General features: G+C 43.6%; 1 protein-coding gene across 1 annotated transcript in view; it reads left to right on the top strand.

Annotated features, from left to right (window-relative positions):
* LOC8040247 (synaptotagmin-10) overlaps nt 1-17,528 on the top strand; it is a 90,897-nt gene extending 73,369 nt beyond the window's left edge. The window contains exons 6-8 of the mRNA XM_029980816.3: nt 6,410-6,533; nt 15,021-15,192; nt 17,233-17,528. Of these exons, the coding sequence (XP_029836676.1) occupies nt 6,410-6,533; nt 15,021-15,192; nt 17,233-17,419 (483 nt within the window). The 3' untranslated portion in view covers nt 17,420-17,528. The remainder of the gene's footprint in view (nt 1-6,409; nt 6,534-15,020; nt 15,193-17,232) is intronic.
* The last annotated feature ends 1,645 nt before the right edge of the window (nt 17,529-19,173 follow it).

Below are 19,173 nucleotides of genomic sequence, written 5' to 3'. Positions count from 1 at the left end.
CGTCTTTTTTATTTTTTGCTAAGCTGTCGAGGTTAAACTACTTCTAACACTACTTCAGCCACGAACAGCATGTTGCGTGAGCATGTGGCTTCTCCTTGCGGCATATTCGTGCGCCCAACTGCAACTCGCATTAATGACTCTACGAAAACTAGGTCAGCCTTCATACAACGTTGCACAGACTAGTTGCACAAAGCAATGTTGCGCAAACATGCCCCCCTCCCCCCTACCCTCCAGGAAAGAAGAGGACAGAAAAAAGCTCGCGATACAAAAGAAGGATCTTGTGAAAGACGACGAATGGACGTCCTCATAAATTCAGAGCCCACCGGTCCCTGTCCTCGACCAATTATTCAGGAGCACACGCTGACGAAACGCGACAAACATGTCGCTTTCTTTTATGTTTTTTTTTCTTCTTCTTATTTTTATTTTGTGAGCCCTAGGCATCTGCGACGGGTTTTCTCTTTCATTGCGAGTGGAATTGTCACTCATATGTGGCGTCGAATAAACGAGGAAGACCTTAGGAGGTCCGCCGTTAAGGATGGAAGGTGATCACGGAAAGGTACCATTAGCAGACGTATTCTTTTTTGTCCTGTTTCTTCCGTCGCTTCTTTTTGTGTGTTTTTCCGCGCCGTGTGTCACCTCTATGGAATTAACTGAACATGTCAGAACTACTTCTACACTCGAAGTCTTGATGGGACGACCGCGTGATTCAAAAGGAGCGATGCCCCCCCCCCCCCCCTTGGAGGGACCGCATGAATCAATGCGTTAAATTATATAGCGCAAAGCGTATGTACAGAGGTGACGTACATCGTTCTTTTTTGCTTCAAAACTTCAAGAAAGAAACTTACTTAAGTAAAGAGGAAAGCATCGGAAAAATGATGTTCCTCCCCTCCCCCCCCCCCCCCCTCCCCCACCCCAACCCCAACCCCGGGCGTCCGTCTGCTAACAAACGGGTTGATTGGCGCAACAGCCGCCAGATGTAGGCAGGTCAGAGCGAGAGCCCAGACACCGGTCTTTGATAGCAGACGGTGTTTTGGAACCAAATGCGGCGCGAACGTTTTTGGTGTAGTGGATGATTTAATAATTATTTGTTCATGGAACAGACTGAATGGACACACAAAACGAAAAATAAGGATTCTTTGTCGGGCTGTTTTGGTCACGTGTCAACAGCTGACGCCATCTCTCGGCAGTTGCGTCACCCAGACACCTTTCATTTGCACGCAGCCGCCGTAGGCAGCAATTGCACACTCTTAGTTGTTTACTCTTTACACAGCTAAGCTTATTCTCTGAAATTCAGATACACAAAATATACCATCATCGTCATCCTCTATAAAAGAGCTTAGCGCGATACATTAAGAAACCGCTTTATGCAATCCCTTCGAAGGGCCAACGATTAATTTGATTCACGCGCCACAGTGCTTAGTTTTATGCGAGTCTGGAAAACAATTTTAGTAGAACTGTACGGTAGACTGCTCGACACGGTCAGCGTGAACAGGAGAGGGAAAAATATTTTTTGCAGTTTGCTCGAGGAAGGTTTTGGCGAACACTACAATCTACCGCCGAAAAGAGTGCGCAAGATAAGTGGACTCCATCACACAGCCGGCTTTGATGACTACAATTTGTTCGTGTGAGGAAAACTCCAACAAAATCGTTGTCCCCGAAATGACAAAAATAGCGATGCGTGAAAGAAGCAAAGCGAATTTCTATGCATTCCAACATTTGGGTCTAAAGACTCCACCCTCAGGAGGGCTGCTGACCCCTTCTATTCATTTATTGTCTGCGTTATTTTCTGCAGACAGTTTGTGTCAATATTCTATCGGGGAGAATAACCGGATCGACGAGTTTCCGTTTTCCTGCCTCAAACGCGCGCACTTGGGCGCCTCGGGAGCTTCGGGCGTGCAGGCGCAGCCAGAGCACGACGGAAGGCAGCGTGTGTATACAGAATCTAGCTTCGATGTCCAAAACAGGCGCCCCGCGCATTCCTACTGTTCTGTTTTAATTGGTAATAAGTTGAACATGCAATTATTTAGAATATGCAAAATCAAAACCGAACCGTATTAGAAAACATGCGGTGAGGTCGACTCTATATAGGAATACTTCTTTTAAGGGGAAAGCCTTACTTGTCCCATTACGCGAAAAGACGTCGGCGTTGTGCCCTAAAAATGGTCATAAAAATGTCATCAAGCACGTGTCGCCTAAGCTCAAAGAGGACGCAGCTCAGAAATAAAACACAAAGAAAAGCACAGCGATGCAGATGCCACGTCGCGGAAGGCGTGGGGGCGCTCCAGGTCAAAGTGGACGCGCCTCAGACATACGACACTAAGAAAAGCGCACAACGCAGATGCTTCGTCATGGAAGCCGTCGTGAAGCCGGCACAGTTCGCAGCGCCTGCGCAGTGGGGGAGTGTGATGTCACCGCTGGAGTGCCGTGTGAAAAAGGAGGAGGTGGCACGCTGTTTGTAGGAATGCGCTGCATGTAGGAATGCTTTGTGTCTCTGGCGAATTTTTTTTTTTTTTGTGTATATACTTCGTGCCAAATTAGTTATCTTTTGGGGATTCGTAAATTTATGGTTGGTTTAGAACGACCGATGGACACCCTTGACAGTATCTAGTGCTCAAAGTCGCATGGCTCCAGCGTTGACCTGACACGACGCCTATTAGTGCCTTTCAACTGGGAAGTGCCAGCGGACGATTCTCAATTAGCATTAAACTCAATTCAACCATTCATTTTTTTTTAATTTTTCAGCTGTAGTGGGTAATGACGCAAAGAATAATTAGCTGATCCCAAACGTCAAGTGCAGAAAACGCTTTGTAAGACTGTAGTGACTGAACACTTTAAGGTGTAGAAAAAGAACGTATCAGCGTTGCAAGCACTAGTGCAATTATGCGAACGAGGTCGGACAGATCTTTGTATTAGACAAAACCAGTGGCTATACACTTCGTTTCACATTAAACCTGACCGCAACCAACGCTGCGCAAAGACAGCGAGCGCATCATGACGATGCGCTTTTTCCGCCGTTTGATCGACTGCGTAGGGCCGTAGCGTCGGCTGCAGTGGGCCCTGCGGTTGCGCAAAAGCCAGATCTTAAGCAGAAAAAAAAAGTTACCACTTCATACCATTGTTTCGTTCAGGTCATAATACTTTTTCGATTAAGAAAGGCATAACAGATGTTCATCATTCATAATCTCCTAAGCTCTCAAGCACAATACGCTTTGGATCCCATCCTTTACCATCTCATTTCACTAAAACGAAGTTAAGAAGAGCATCATACATTTTAACCGCGGGGTTCTCGATGCTGCCCGGCCTTCTCGTTCGTCAGACTGAATCTTGGGGAGTCTAGGGGATCAAGTCCGAAGGATAAAATACAGAAAATAAAGCAAATAATGAGGTTGGATATAGTTTTAAACGCTAATGTTCCTGTTGTAACTGCAGCTTTTCAAGGTTGTTCGTAATGTTGAGCCTTTGTTTTCGGCCAAACCGAGACTCCATTAGAGCTTTCAGGCACCCCTAGAGAAGAGACTAAGTGCTTTTTTGGAGGAATTAGAAAGAGAGCGCCGTCCTTTCTCGGCCGAAATAATACCGCATTTCCATAATTTAGAAAAAAAAATTCACTTTTTACTTAGTGGGGTAATCTTGTCTGATTCCATTAACAATACTTTGTAAACCTTGAAATTTCAGATGGTAGCTTGCCGCGACTCGGGAAAACTTGAACATTAATGTCAATTCTAATTTCTAAAAGTGAGTCAGATCCCAGCCCTGGTGATGCGTGTTAAGTTATAAAAAGGGGATTATTCGGACACGTGGAGACTAATCTATTTCATGGTCGTCTGAATCCCGCCGTACGGTCTTTCATAATGTGGTAGCTGAAAGACGGGTTAGTACAGGCATTATTCTTTAACAAATTATTAAAGAGCTACATAAAAAAATATTCTGGAAGAAAAAGGTATTCTGAAATGCAGAGAATGGTGAAACCATTTGGCGGGTATTTCATTCTGCGCATTCCAGAGCTGTTTTTTTAATGTTTTTTTTTTTTTTTACAGATATGGTATTGGATAACTTCATGAATAAGCCTACATTGTTTCAATAAGTTAAATTTTGAAGTATTAAAGTCATCAGCAAAATCTTCTGTGAATTCTAATCCAGGCATTTTCAATTAATAAGTTTATTTGTACTGGAAAAGGTGTGGCACCAAATGCCGGACCAGGCGGATTTTTTAAATTTTTTTTTCATCGGCCACGAGTTGTGTAGGCGACACGAGTGGCACTATATTTCAGGCGAAAGTCACTTTATTTGTTTCTACATTTTCTTCATTACCACTAATAGATCGTTATTTTTGCGTCATCCCATGTTCACGATGATCTATGAAACAAAATGTTCAAATGAATGAATGCAAAATTTGTTAGATGCGAAGATTACTAGATGACCAAAGAGAAAAAAAAAATGGAAGTACCGGAGTAGATTTTTCGATACGCAAAGACTGCGAACACTTGAATTAAGAGACTAATAACAAATTCTGAATTTAAGGCAGAGACTCTCAATTTTAGCTTTACGCATCCACCGAAGATTTTCACGATATCTTAATAGAAGGCATTGCTCAGATTGGAATAGGAGCTTCTTTTACGCGGTCTAATATTTTTGATGTAGCGTTCTTAATGCTTTTATGTAAATTCCATTATAAACCTTTTTATTTGTTGCCGGTATAATCCGTGGTGAGATCGCACATTAGCCTAATAAAATGCATCAGGCAGCTTGACATGATAACTTACTTTAAACGGCCTGATACACTGGAGGAAGAACTGACACGGATGAGAAGTAACTCCCATTCTAGAACTTATTTTTTTTCTGGTTCCGTCATCAGCCCGCTTGATACAGCAACTTAGTTTAAATGGTCCGACACATTTGATCAGAAGGTTTCACAAATTAGACCTTACTCTTATTATTTACCTATCCATTTATGGGAACGCTGAGCCAATCGTTCCGGAACTAGTTTCGCATTCTAGGAGGACTCGCTCTTGGAAAACGACTCGGACCACTGACGGCCACCTTGTAGTAAATGCATTCGAAGACAGAGTGTTTTCTGAGTCCACCACAAGAAAGCGAAGGTACTCGTTTCACGCCGAGTTGCATAAAGAAAGAGTTCTGCCATTAATTTTGGTGGCCGGTATGAAAATAAGGGAACTCCATTGGCTGCACGAATGTAGGGCGGGTTCTTCCACCTATTTCCTGGCCATTCGCAAGTCGAGAACTGATGCCTGATGTATCGGTGGCACCCTCATGTGGTTTCTACCAGGATAGAGAATCGAAGTCGGCATGATATAATTCGTGATATAAGAAGTGAATCAAATCGTAATTTAAATCATCAAGTTTTACTATTGTAATTTAAATAAAACCTTTTCCCGAAAATATTCCCGAAAAGATTTGTTATTTACTGTTTTCCCATCAAGGTGCTTTCTATAAAAAAAGTGCTCGCATTCAGGTTTACAAAAAAAAAATCATCGCGCAAAAAAGGTTGAACACGAGTTCCTGGCTGAACACGAGTTCAGAACACGAGTTGTTCAGGGCTGAACAACTAGCTTCTCGCTGTCCAAACATACACGCAACATAATTACGAGAGCTGTTAATTTTTTTTTCAACTTCCAATGAACTAGTTAAAGAAAATAAGAGCGATGAAAACTATTTTACTATTCACAAAATGCAGGCATATACTCTAGCCACTTTTCCACTTAATCACTGCACAGATTTAAACAGTTATGGCGTGGCAGAATATTTTCGATGCCTTCCCCAAACAGGGGTGCTTCCAGGGCTTTTTTTAGTCATTCAGTAAGAACGTCACTCGCCACAGGTGTGTAATATGCACAGAGAAAACTGCATGAAGCATCGGGAAGGACGGAGAGACGTTTTTAATGATAAAGAGGTCTGGTGAACTTGCGTAGGAATGACTGATAATCGAGGCATTTCTTCACAATATCATGAAAATGACATTGTTTTGGGGAGATCCAGAAGCTTGTGCCACACCATATTAACTGCCTTAACCTGTGCGATGGTTATGTGGAGGAGATATTATATCATATACCTACATTCCGTGTATATTAGAAAAAAAAAAGATTCACCAGAATATTAATCCTTTTTATTAAAACAGAGAGAAAAAAAACCTCGTACCTTACAACTTTAGCAAGTCGCACTTCGCAAGCAAAGTCAGAAAATCGTTGCCCCACCGATTTTAACGCAGGCGGCGTCAACCCCGTCCTTGAAGCCAGGGCGGTATACCTGACGATGACAGGCGTCCACGAAGACATATTGACGTCTCCGTTTAGGGACATCGCGGCGGCTGCATTCTATATTACCCTTGGGCTTTCGGTCACGCCATCCGCCTCCTGACAGTGCAACCTTGTCTCTCACTTTGTGCACTCAGGACAAAGTCGACAAGCTGGGCGAAGTGATGCTGTCGCTGTGTTACCTGCCGACCGCCGGAAGGCTCACCGTCACCGTCATCAAGGCCAGAAACCTCAAGCCTATGGACATCAGCGGATCTTCCGGTCAGTTTGTTCTGACACCTCATATCAATGTATGAGGAGCGCAAGTTCCTCTGCTTCTTTTGAGGGGTTGTGGTGGCGTCAGAACGCCGATCTCTGATTGGTTTTAAACGAAGGATAGTGGGTAGACATCAAGGCAGCTTGCTTTGTGGTCTATCCACTATCCTTCAATGAGAAAAAATCGGAGCTCGGTGTCTTTCTGACGTCACCGTAACTCCTGCCCCAGAAGGAAACAACTCGCACTCCGCATTACTTTGCTCGAAGGCCGGGGATTGGTGCCTGCATTCTTCGAAGCACAAATGAGACCGATTACTATTATGTTCGGTTCCTCTCTTCCTACGCAGTCTACGTGTTTAATCGAGTCTGACCGGAGCTCGACTCCACTATCCGACGGTAGCCAATCACAAAGCGCCAAACGTGTGTCTTCATGGCGCTTGTTGTCTTCGTGGGTTTCAGCCAGACTTGTACCGTACGCATTACAAGTAATCAAATTACTTGTAATCGATTAATTTTTGGAGTAATTTTGTAATCAGTCGATTACTTTTACTGGGCAGTAATCACAAGAGTAATCTGATTACTTTTTGAAGTAATAAAATTACTTGTAACCGTTACAATTTGTCCACGGGGACCCCCCCCCCCCCCCCCCTCGGCACACGCCTTTTTTTTATGAAATGACAAATATATATATATATATATTTTTTTTTTTAACGAAAAAAAAAAGATTTTTGCGGAGCTGTAGAAAACGAGGTCAATATCGTTCTATGTACAGTTTCTGTGGAATGTCCGGTTTTTTTTTTTTTCGAGCTGGGACTGGGAGTGGGAAGCCCCAGGGAAGCCACAGTGCGTGACAAAGGCCATTCAGGGCGAAGTTTGAAGAAGCAGAATGTACCTTTGTGAGTCCTTCGTTCAAACTAGCCCCCTCCCGCACACACACAAAGAAACAAAACAAAAAAAATTAAAAAAATCCTGCTTAGGGTACCTACTCGCAACCCGTAGGAGAACTAGAACCGAAGAATGCCTAAAGCTGATGCAAAATATAACAAAGGCAGTTGAAATATTTCCCCATTTCCCCTACGTGGTCTTTGTGACAAGCAATGTTTCGAGTTGAGAAGTGGTCGGGGCGATCTCTTCCGCTAATGGATACTACACATGATCCGTTTCAAATCCTGGAGCTGCTGCTCTTTTATATAACATGCGAGCTCATCCACATATGAATAATAAAATGAGTGACGCAAACTTGAGCGACGCAAACTTTGAGCGACAACCCTTGCTCAAGCTTAACAAAATGTAGAACCCCCTCCGCTCCCCCCCCCCCCCCCCCCCCCCCCCACACACACACACTGGCGAACGCCCAAATCATTAAACGTCTTCAAACGATTTCTATGCTTGCGTCCGCATTGTGAAGGTGCGACGACCACAAAGAGGGAACCCGTTTTTTCTTCTCCAATACTTGTGCAAATGTGAAATATAGGTTGGAAGTAGTTCATTGTTATGAGCGCTAAAGATGTGTCTTCACACAATAAAGTAATCGGAAAAGTAATGATTACTTCTTTAAGTAATGTCCAATTACTTTTGCCGTCGAGTAATCAAGTAATCTAATCGAATACTTTTTAGCCAAGAGTAATAGTAATTGTAATCGATTACTTTTTTTTAGTAACGTGTACAAGACTGGTTTCAGCTAAATCAGTCACTCAGAGGGAAACAAAAATGCAGGGTCGCGGTGCAATAACTGTGTGTGCTTGGTTTAATCGGTGACAGCAAACGCACAAAGGCAATGAGGGACATAAAGATGCACTTTTTACGCTACTTGATTGGTTCATTCTAGTCATAGCGTCAGCCGCGGTCGGTCTTCAAGTAAAATGAAGTATATACTCGTATGCTAACACCTTATTATAATAGTCACTGGCGACTTATGAAATGCAGGGCGCGTTACATGCGTCTTGCTTCGCAATCTTTTTTTTTTTTCGCGTTCTCACTGGTTTTTGCTGAAATTTTATTGGTCTTTCTGTTTACAACAACTAAAGATGATTCTGCGTGTACCAGCGACTTCGTTTTAAAGTTGCGACGGCATTTCACCGACGCTTTACTAGACGTTCCCATAAATACTGTCGACGTTTTCGCGGTTAATTCTTCGGTTCAAGTTTTATCACTCACAGAACATTTCAAATGTTAGTCATCTCATAGGAAAGAGGTTCGTTACTAAAACAACATGTCGCCCTTTTCCCCCATTACCCTTCCCGCTACCTCCTCGCATATACTTCGTATCCACTCCCCATAATATAAATCGTTTGAAACTACTAAAAGTGATTTACACATGGACTATCTTATCAAAGTTTCACGGGAACACAGGAGCCCGTGACATGGGGTATTCTATCGGAGCACTCTATCACGGCCTGGCGGAGCGCAACTGCAGCACATCCTTAACCTTCACTCTATGTTTGCAGTGGCGCGCCTCGCCGTTAGAGTGCTCTGATTGTACACCCAATGCCACACACTCCCACACTCTGACTAACCGTGGTCGAGAGAGTAACTCCACCGGGGGAAGCAATCAAAATTGCGACGAAATTGTTTATCGAGATGTGAGACGATCTTCGAAGGTATATATAGTCACAGACATCTCAAGAAACGCGGGGCGTGTCGACTCCCATGCATCTCCTCCTCGCTCCGTAGCCAATGAGAATATCGTATCTCCCGATAAGAACGCCTAAGAACGAATCACGAAGCTTGAGAGGCGTAAAAAAGATAAGCCACACCGCGTGTTTATTCAGCCGATCTTGCACTGATAATACATCATACAAAATCCAGACTGCAGACATGGTTCGAGGTGTGTTTACTAACTCGTATGCCGGGTCCTTTCACACTGGCAGCACAAGACCATGTCAACGGAAATGTTCGAAACAAACACACGCATGAAGAAATCATTCTCGTGTATATTCCAAATACTTCTGTCAAAACTATCTGCAGAGAACTCCGTGTCTCATTTTATGATGTCTGAGCAGTTTGACTGCGGCTTTAGGCTGTTGCGTGATTCTATAGGCGTGAACATAAATCAACTCATCTCGACTTTCTTTTTGTTATTATATAAAAAAAAATGAAACATCTCATCTCTGAAGATATGGCGCAAGGGAGAAAACAATTCACTGTAGCAAGTTCAACGGCCGGTTGTTTGCATATAAAGCTAGCACTCATGCCGCTTATTGTGTTTTGCTTTTATCTAGAGTACGATTTCCACACCGAAACCAGACGCCTCGACCACGCTCTTATTAGATTAAAAACGCCAGTCATAAAAGCGGGATTTCGGAGGAACATTACGCGGAACGGCGTGCGCTAAAGCGACTATATCTGGAGTCACTAGTACTACTTGCAAACCAAGTTACAGCTCGAAAGTCGTTAGTTCTTTTTTTTTTTTTCTTTAGTGCGTTGAGCAATTACGAAGCGTTGAGGCGTTCAGCTTCAATCCGGATAGCCTTCTCTGCGGACAAATTCTGGTAGCTGCTACAGTGAGCGGAAAGGTTCGTTTTGAGTTTAAATGCTTGTGTTTAGTTTGAATGGAATATATCTACTAGCTCGGAAATTCACAGGTCTGGAGAAACATCCTGGGATGAGTACCCAATCGGTCTCTATTATGCCTGCAATTTCCTTTTGAGAACATAAAATAGGTTGCGAAATTTGATTGGAGAATCGTAGTGTACTACCAAATTTGGATTAGGTTCTTAGTTTATGTGAATCTAGCCGGAACTAAAGTAAGGTTGATGGGAAACGAAGGATGAGTGACAACTCAACCTTCGTTGTATACAATACAACATAATGTATCTGTACTGCTAAAGTAAGTGCTAGTTTTTGCTTTGTTTCCTGGAAGCTGGAACGTACAGTTTAGAAACTGGAAAGACAACAACATTAAGGAATGATGCACGTACAATGTTTCAATTGGGTTTCCATTTTTTGCGTATTATTTAAGGTTTGTAACATGCACTCACTTGCCCAACCATAAAGGTTCACTGAAGAGGAAAAGAAACAACCTTAATAAAAAAATAAAAATACAGCCACAAATGCGATTTTTTTGCTACCACATCTATCTTTTGTTAAACTTGAACTCCTTTTCTTTGGCAAAATATGATTTATTTGAAGGAGCTAATGCAGTAAAACTGGTAAGCCAGCTCGCTTAAGGTCCTAAAATGGTGTGCCTCATTTTGTTTCCTTGCTGTGGTCAAGACATTTGCATAACAGCATGTTTTATACCTTAAAACAAACAAATATCACACTATTTGTGATTAGGTAAAGATTTTGACGACGGTTTGTACATATGAATTTAAAATTAAACCTAAAAGTTGTCCAGAAACGTCTACCTACGGTAATTCCAAAGGTATTACAACGCGCTGAAAATATTTTTCAGGAGTCTTATTCACCACCCACCTCTTAAAAACGTGTTGGCTTAACTGGATGTAGTGACAATTCCAAGTCATTTATATAGCTCCAAATTTTAACTCATCATCGCTATAAAATTAACCGTTCAGCTTTTTGACATAATGATATTTAGCATGGGGATTAACGTAAACCTAAAAATTATATTTTGAAGTTTAATCTTTGAAACCTAGAGCTTAAACATCAATTTAACAGGCGTAAAAACGCACTTGAGAGAAAAGAAAAACATCTTGAAACAATCCTTATTCGCTTCCTACTTCGTATCCACTTGTTCGCATAACTGGCATGTCAATCTTAAACCGTGTCTTGCTCCTAGTGGTAATTTACGTGATAATTACAAAAACATAAACCGTCCAGCTTATTGACAATAACCTCTGCAGAATTCACAATGTCTTACACCTCCAGCTTCTGTTAAAACCTTGCATACTTTACACCTAAATGGTAAACACACAACACTTCAACAGGTATAACAACGCGATTAAAGAAAACCTCTTGCCGGCGTCCTTATTCGCCACCCTGAATTTGTCACACTTGCTCGCACTAGTATGCCAAGCTGCCAATCTCTCCCCAAAAGAGTAATTTATTTTCTTTCTGCCTCTTTTTCTTTCTATTTCTGGTATGCCAATCTTGAGCCATAAACAACTGCCGATGTTAAATTGATCAATGATTATACAAACACGAACCTTCCAGCTCCTTGTTAGCAGTCAATCCCAATGGTGTGACCTTAGAAAGCAAAAACCAAGAAAACAAGCAAAAAAACCAAGAAAGACCTTCAGTCTTTTAGGAAGTTCCCCAGGGACTCGCGAGTCGTCTCAAGGTCTCTGATCTTCGCGTCAGCCCCATTTGTCGTCGGACGTGACTCGTTACTTCTTACTTGACGAGGTCTCAGCCGGGGGAGCGGTTGACGGCTCCGGTCGGTGCTTTGTCGGAGACGTCAGCTACAGTGTTCTCGTCGACGGGACCCCTCGGTGCTCCTGCCACCGTCAATTTGTCTGTTAATATCACAGCCCAGTTTAAGTGAACGATTCTATACGATAACCGGGCAGGTACACACAGCTTAGAAAACGCAAGGCACAACTTAATAGCTTCACGCGTTTTTTTGTTTTTTGTTTTTTTTTCTTAACGTGCTTCGTTTATAGCGCTGGGTCGGCGGGGGAAGAGTCAGTCTTGTACGTGTCACTCGAAAAAAAAAAAAACACAATCGATCACAATTACGAGTACTTTCGGATAAAATGTATTCAATTAGATTACTCGATTACTTGAGAAGTAATTGATCGTTGCTTGAAAAACCAACCGTTATTTTTTTTTCAGTTACTTTAGATTTTCAATCCAACAGATTCTTCTGTCGGTTTGAAAACCGGTCTTTCGTTGGGTTAAAATCTTCGAACTAAAAACCACTTATCTTCTTAAGAACTCCTTGGCAGCAAATCCTGCACAAAGAGTACTACCGTGGGGATGGGGAGGGGAAAATAGCAACGGTTGGAAGTAAGTTTAGTTCTTCCAAAAGTAATCCGTCTACTCTGGCGATTACTTCATAATGAATGCATTCAAAGGACCATCAGATTACTAGAAAAAGCAATCGACTACAAGTAATTTAATAACTTGTAAGGATATACCGTACAAATTTGCTCCTAGACTCCGCTGTGGTTCGTCATAAGGTAAACGGAGATATGAAGAAGGATTGTGGATCGGCAAAAGAGGAGAAAAATGGTTGGGGGGGGGGGGGGGGGGGGGGGCACAGGAAGTACCGCAGGAAAGTCCCGTAGATCCAACAACGATATTGCACAACAAGAGTCTGTTGTCTTGAGATTCGTGCTGCTGTGTGCGGAACGGGCACTTTAGCCGGATACAGTCACACTCGTGGGATATGTGAGAAAACAAAAGGTTTATACACACATCACGATGGCTATAACGGGGAGAACGTCGTACATACGGAATCGCCGGTTCGGAGGTTTTCTACCTTGACGCTCGGCTACTGTCGTGTCCCAGCTAAACGGGGATGAAAAAACAAAAAGGAACGCGCCATCTGGACACCTTGCGAGGGGAAAGACCAGAAAGGACGTTGCCCAATGCCAACAAGAGGAAGACAGACCTGGCCTGTTGTTTCGCAAAGAAAGGAACAACCGCAGCCACAAAATAATCCTGTCGGTGGCGCCACCCGGATGTCTTTATATATATATTTTTCTTCTTTTTCTTCTGTCACTTCGGTTTCAGAAAGGTCAAGTCGCAGACTATGTCGTTATGGTGCCGTTCACCTTTTGGGCTTCGAATGTTACTATTCTTCGCATTACTTCGGAGCTGGTAACATGTGGTAGAAGCCGTACGTACGCGGACAATGTATATGTTGTCATCACCTTAGCCGAAACTTTCGCGAGTAATGTTACCGTCATCAATTCCTATTTTTATTGTATGTAAAAATCCTCTAAAAAAAACATCGCCGTTCATTTGGAAATTACTATATTACTGTCGCACGATGTCCTCGGAGTGGAGCAGATCTTTTCGTATGCATTTGCGCGCGCGAGACTGCGTGTGTTTGTGTGTTTATGTGCGTGTCAGTGTGCGTCTGTATCTGCGTCTGTGTATCGATGTATATCACAATGGGCAATGCGACATGCAGCTCCAGAGTGGATATATATTGACGTGAAAGGCAGTTACACGTGCCTACTGACATAAAGGTAAGCTTACGCATCCGTTCACGCCTACCACAAGCGAACCTGCGGAAGTGGCGACCAATTTGCTGCAGTCACACAGCCCGTACATCATTCAAAAGGCACGGAGTTCGCTCCAGGCGTAATAGGGAGTTTTCGGGAACCGTTTTTGTACGTCCGATGCGGTACACAATAGGGAGTTTTCATAGATCGTTTTCGCTGTCCCGCAAGGCCCTCCGCAACCCGCTACGATAGTGGAAACTAGAGTGCCTTCATGTGCGCTTCACATAGAGTGATGCCAACTGCCTGTTTCCCTTTCCCACACCCTCTTCTACCGCCATTTTGTTTCTCTCATTGTTTCCCCGTGCGCCGGAAGGTGGCCTTTGTGTCCATCGGTAATCATATCCGAGGGGGAAAATGCTAATCCTCCTTCCGTGGGTTCCACAACGCTGCTCCGAACTTCTGAGATAAGGTGCTTGTTTCCGGGAGGGTTATAAGCCCCACGGATTATCGCCGAGGAACAAAATGGCTGCTGGTTTGTCGGCGAGTGGCATTACAAAGGGTGGCATCACCCTAGCAAAGCGCACATGAAGGCTCCCTAGCGGAAACTCCGCAGTCAAAGCTATCGGCGCGCAGGCGCAGTAGCAACTTCTTCGTTGTAAAACGCTTAGCGGAGGAGGCAACGCGGTCTACGAAAACTCCCTAATGGCCCTCTTGTACGCACTGAGCGCGCGCTTCCGCACCGTATCGGACGTGCAAAAACGGTTCCCTAAAACTCCCTAATGACAGAGTATCTGCGGAAAAACCTGGAGAATTTTTGAAACACGTTTACTTTATTCAATTGTATGCTTGTCTGCATACAGTTTTTTTTACCAGTGCGATAGAAGTGTTATACGAGGAAAAAACACGCCTCTCGACAGTGTCTTTTACGTGATCTGTTAGCAGTGTGATCGCAGCTTAAACATTTCATTAAGTTAGCGAAGCTAATTTGGCAGAAGCAGCGTTAGAACTCCTGCATGCTCTGAAAGTACTCTGTAAACTTATTTAACGGACACGAATTAAACCCGACGTGAAATTAAGTACGCTTCAAGCTTAATGCGAAACAACCCTGAAAAAAAATTAAGCAAAGGGACTTCCAAATGCTCCAACATCGACTCGCATTAATCTTAAAACACTATAAAACGTAAATCTGTATCCCCCCCCCCCCCCCCCCCCCAAAATACAGCATACGACAAAATTGTGTAGGTCTTGTAGTTCATTGGTTTTATTTGGGGGCCAAACTAAGATAATCTCTTTAGTCTCTGCGACGCTTGAATCAGTGATTTTCCTTACTCTTTTGAGCGAGGGAATTCAGTGTTCCTACATCTGAAAACTAGATCTCTGATGAACTGTACCCTGTCCTGGCTTCGTATTCCCGCAGACCCGTACATCAAGGTGATCCTGGTGTGTGAGGGCAAGCGGATCAAGAAGAAGAAAACGAGCGTGAAGAAGTCCACGCTCAACCCGGTCTTCAACGAGGCTCTCGTGTTCGACGTGCCGCCCGAGAACGTGGACGACGTCAACCTCGCAGTCAAGGTAGTCGACTACGACAGGTGAGGAGTTCGAGGCGACCCGCCGCATAAAAATCTCACTTATTTGTAATGCTAACAGGGTTCAGTGTTCTCGAAGTTTCTTTCTTGCGCAAGTTTCGGAGGGGATTTCCTAGAGTTAGTTTATTTTTAATGTAAATTTGGTGGTTTTCGGCGTTTACTTTAATAAACTCTAAAGGTAAACTTGGGCGTAATCGAAGAGTTGCATTTTTTGTATTTATGTTGACTATGCAGAGGTATGAAATGAATAACATATTTTCCTAATCAGTGCCATCAAAATAGAAAAAAAACTTATTTTTATATGTATTTTTTATTTATTTATTATTCGGGCACCTACATTACCCGAAGGGAATTCTCGTAGGGGGGCAATAAAAGAGTGCGCTGTGGTAATTAGCATGATGTTTCACTCTGGTCGGATATATCACAGAGCAGGGTGTTTTAAACCATCTGCCAACCGAAGCGGATTGTCGAGGCAAAACATAACTGCGACAACAACGCTGTGATGCCTTTTTGTGGGCATTCAGTGGGCTAAAATATCAAGCTTATTACCCAACACCCGTACTCTGTGTCTTCTATAATTTTCGAGGACGTTTCGCAACATTATTGGTGGATGCATAGTCAGCTTCACTGTACGTTAGCTGTAGATAATACAGCGACGCGCAATCACCACAGCTTCTGAAACCAGCAACACTAAACAGAGGCGAAACTAAACAATCGACTTCCAAGCCCATAAAATTTATCTGCAAACGCCAATTGCTATCCTGTGTTATATTTTGGTTCTACATTTATACTGCTATTTCGTTTTGCCGTAAATGCTTTGAATGTTTTCCCTGACCTTACCTCGTCTGCGAGGCCGCCAGAATAGGTCGTGCATTACTTGATTAAGTCTACCTTTTTATTCGGGCTGCTTCTCTTTTTTTATGATGCAGTCCAGCGCCTCGTTCGGTTTAGTGCTCTTAGCTTTATAGGATCGCTTGTTTGTTCAGTTCAGGAATATTACGACCTCACGTTCCAGGGCGTCAAAGTGCCTTAAATGAACCCACTTCATGAGCACTTTTTCTTTTATTTGCGGTCTTTTTTTTTCTGACGCACTTCCCATAACTGCATTTCTTTCTTTTACATTTTACTAATCATTTAGAAGTACCGACAATGGAGAATCGGATACACTGACTTACATAATCTATCAAAATTTATGGTGCAAAAAAACCTGAAGGTTTGTGTACTTAGAAGACACCACTTGCAACTTTTTTTTTAATTCCACCATTTTACTTGCATTTTTGCATTTATCAATTTAAAAAACAAAAAGCTTGTCCGTTTTTTTTTTCTTTTTTTGCGCAAAAGTTTAGACAATGCTTTTCTTTTTTTTTTACTTTAGTGCATAAAGTTTTGTTTTATTAAACCACTTCAAAACATGGAACCTTGAAGTCTGGATGCCCATTGGTGACAAAAGACGTCAGCTACGGTGTCTGAAACGCGTCTTCGACTGGTGTGTTCAGCGTCCGGCTGCGCATCGACTTTCGTTCCCAAGTGGAAACAAAAGACGTCACAGGAGCCGCCGTGTCATATGCTGTCAGATGTCGGGATCCCGGCAATTGGTCTTAAAAGTTCCAGCAAAGAATTGCGAGCGAACGCGAGTGTCACTGTCCTCGCGGTGTCCATACTCCTGGCTGATGAAGCTTTCGCGGACTGTCAAACTGGAGAGCGAGCAACCTGCAACAGCACTGGCGCCTGTCGCCGCGTTCACTTCCGCCACTTAGCAACTATCGGGATCGCGACAGGCGACAGCATGAGACTTTCATGACGTTATCAGGTGAAAACCGAGTGACCGCGTTAAAGGACGCAACAAACATACCAGTCGGGGACGCGTTCCGGGGCACCATAACGAAACATCAGGTGCCGCTGATGTCTCTAAGGCGTTCATTCCTTTAATCGTAAAATTGCTTCCACTAATATTCGTGTTTTGTTTGAACTGTACAACAGGAAACCAAGGATTCATAGACTCTCTTATGAAGAATTTTTTTTTTCTTCGTGTCTTTTTCGCAGGGTTGGACCGAACGAATTGATGGGATGCTGCGCCGTGGGAACCTTAGCAGCGGGCGTGGGCCGGGAACACTGGCTGGCCGTCATGGACAATCCGCGGAAGCCAACTGCCCAGTGGTATCCCCTTGTGGACAGTCTGCCAGCAGAGCTCGATCCTCCCAGAACACCCTCCGTGACCTGTCTCAAATGAAGACAGCCTCAAGTCAACCCTACATCTTTTTGTGTCGATCCATCTTGGGACGACCGCCTGTCAACATTATCAGGTTGGCACCTAAAAGAGAGACGGCACGTCTTCTAGCGGCTAACCTTTAGAGAGAAACCGGTCTTCTGATAAACCTTAGGAGTCGACATCTCCACGCAGAGACGGCGGGTCTTCTGGTGGCTAACTTTGAAGGAGAAGCACATCTTCTGGTAACCTTCGAACTTTGATCTCTTCACAGGAACGGCAGGTCTCCTGGGAAGGATGTGGGGAGTTCAGAAGATCAGAACTGTGAAAAGCTGAGACTGGAAGGTTTTACAATCACAAAGAAGTTACAGTATTTGGAATGACACGAGGTACGCTCAAAACATTCCCAGTTTCAGACGCTGCGGTTAAGAAAGGCTGGTTGTGATGCAAATAATTGAAGGTGAAAGAGGGTGCTTGCTTCATGGACCTTGAGTACCAGATGCACTTGCGGCGGTAGCTGAACTACTCTGGCTGTTATAGCGCTCAGAGCCAGCATTGTCGTCAAGTCTAAGGATTTCTACTCGGAGGAGGTACCAATAGGAAAGGTGCAGGGCACAAATTCAAACCCTCGACATGTCTTCCTGGACGATGTGAAGTATAGAAGCAGTTAAGAAAGGCCTGACAATTGAACCGTGTTTAATTCCCCCGCATGACTTTCCTCCTTTTGCTGGTCGTGCTGTGCCCATGCAGCTCCTGGTTGAATACCATGTCCCCATAATCACATCCTTTTGCTGATTTATGGTCACCGTCTCGTTTTGTGAGGACCCTCAAAGATCGTCGTCTTTCACATTGTTGGCGCACCTGGCTGTCTTGTGACGTGTGTGCTCACCAGATGTCTTGACATGGCAGCATCGACTATGGTTTCCCGGCCGTCATGTCTTTCGATTTACCACCGCGTACGTGTGACGTGTGTAATTTATGAGGCGTATGTCAGACCTCTTCCAAATGCATTCATCCCACTCTTTCCTCAAATTCTGTCCAAGTCTTCGTGCTCTTTTAATGGTGTCTGATGCAGAGGTTCGGAGACTCATGACGGGTAATCGTTCCAGCTTTTCATTATAAGGGAGGCAAGCTAAGTTCCTAGCTAGGAACGTAATGTCGATAACGTTTCCGCTATAGCCCGCTTTGTTCGAGTTTGTCTAAGTCCGTACCTTAGTTTTGGTAATTAGTGCACTATTCCAGCTCTTATTGTGCTCAGTAAATAATTTGGAGCGCGTCTCAACCGTTGGGTGTTGTGAAGCATCTATTGCTTTTACCCTCCCGGGAAAGGGAATCACGTCGACAATGCAGAAACCCACAGAAAGCAATATAAAGCAAGGTATGTCAAACATTCATGTTCTCAAGAGAGAAAGAACTCAGCCAGATCGTTTCTATTCAATATGCATCGTACAACAATACTTTTTTTTTTTTTTAGTTTGGGACGAAGCATGCATGAAAATGAAAACCAATCATACCGCTCTGAGATTTTATTTGATGCTTGCACTATCAGTCCAGCAAAATGCAGTCCGTGTCTCATAAAAAGTGTTTGCATCCAAGCATTCAGAGATTCTTACACGAGATGCCGCACTCTTCGTCATACCCTTCGCAAACACCTTGTGTGTGAGTGCATGTTAGTTCTCTCACTAGTTGTTCTTTAAATTACTGTCTTTACTACGACTTCCTCAGTGTCATGGTGCACAAAAATTACTGTGTCCTCAGTCATCTTGCCCTGTTCACTA

Source organism: Ixodes scapularis, unplaced genomic scaffold (genome assembly GCF_016920785.2).
Source record: "Ixodes scapularis isolate PalLabHiFi unplaced genomic scaffold, ASM1692078v2 PGA_scaffold4__175_contigs__length_147842914, whole genome shotgun sequence".
Classification (NCBI taxonomy): domain Eukaryota; kingdom Metazoa; phylum Arthropoda; class Arachnida; order Ixodida; family Ixodidae; genus Ixodes; species Ixodes scapularis.
This window is presented reverse-complemented; position numbering and strand designations above follow the sequence as displayed.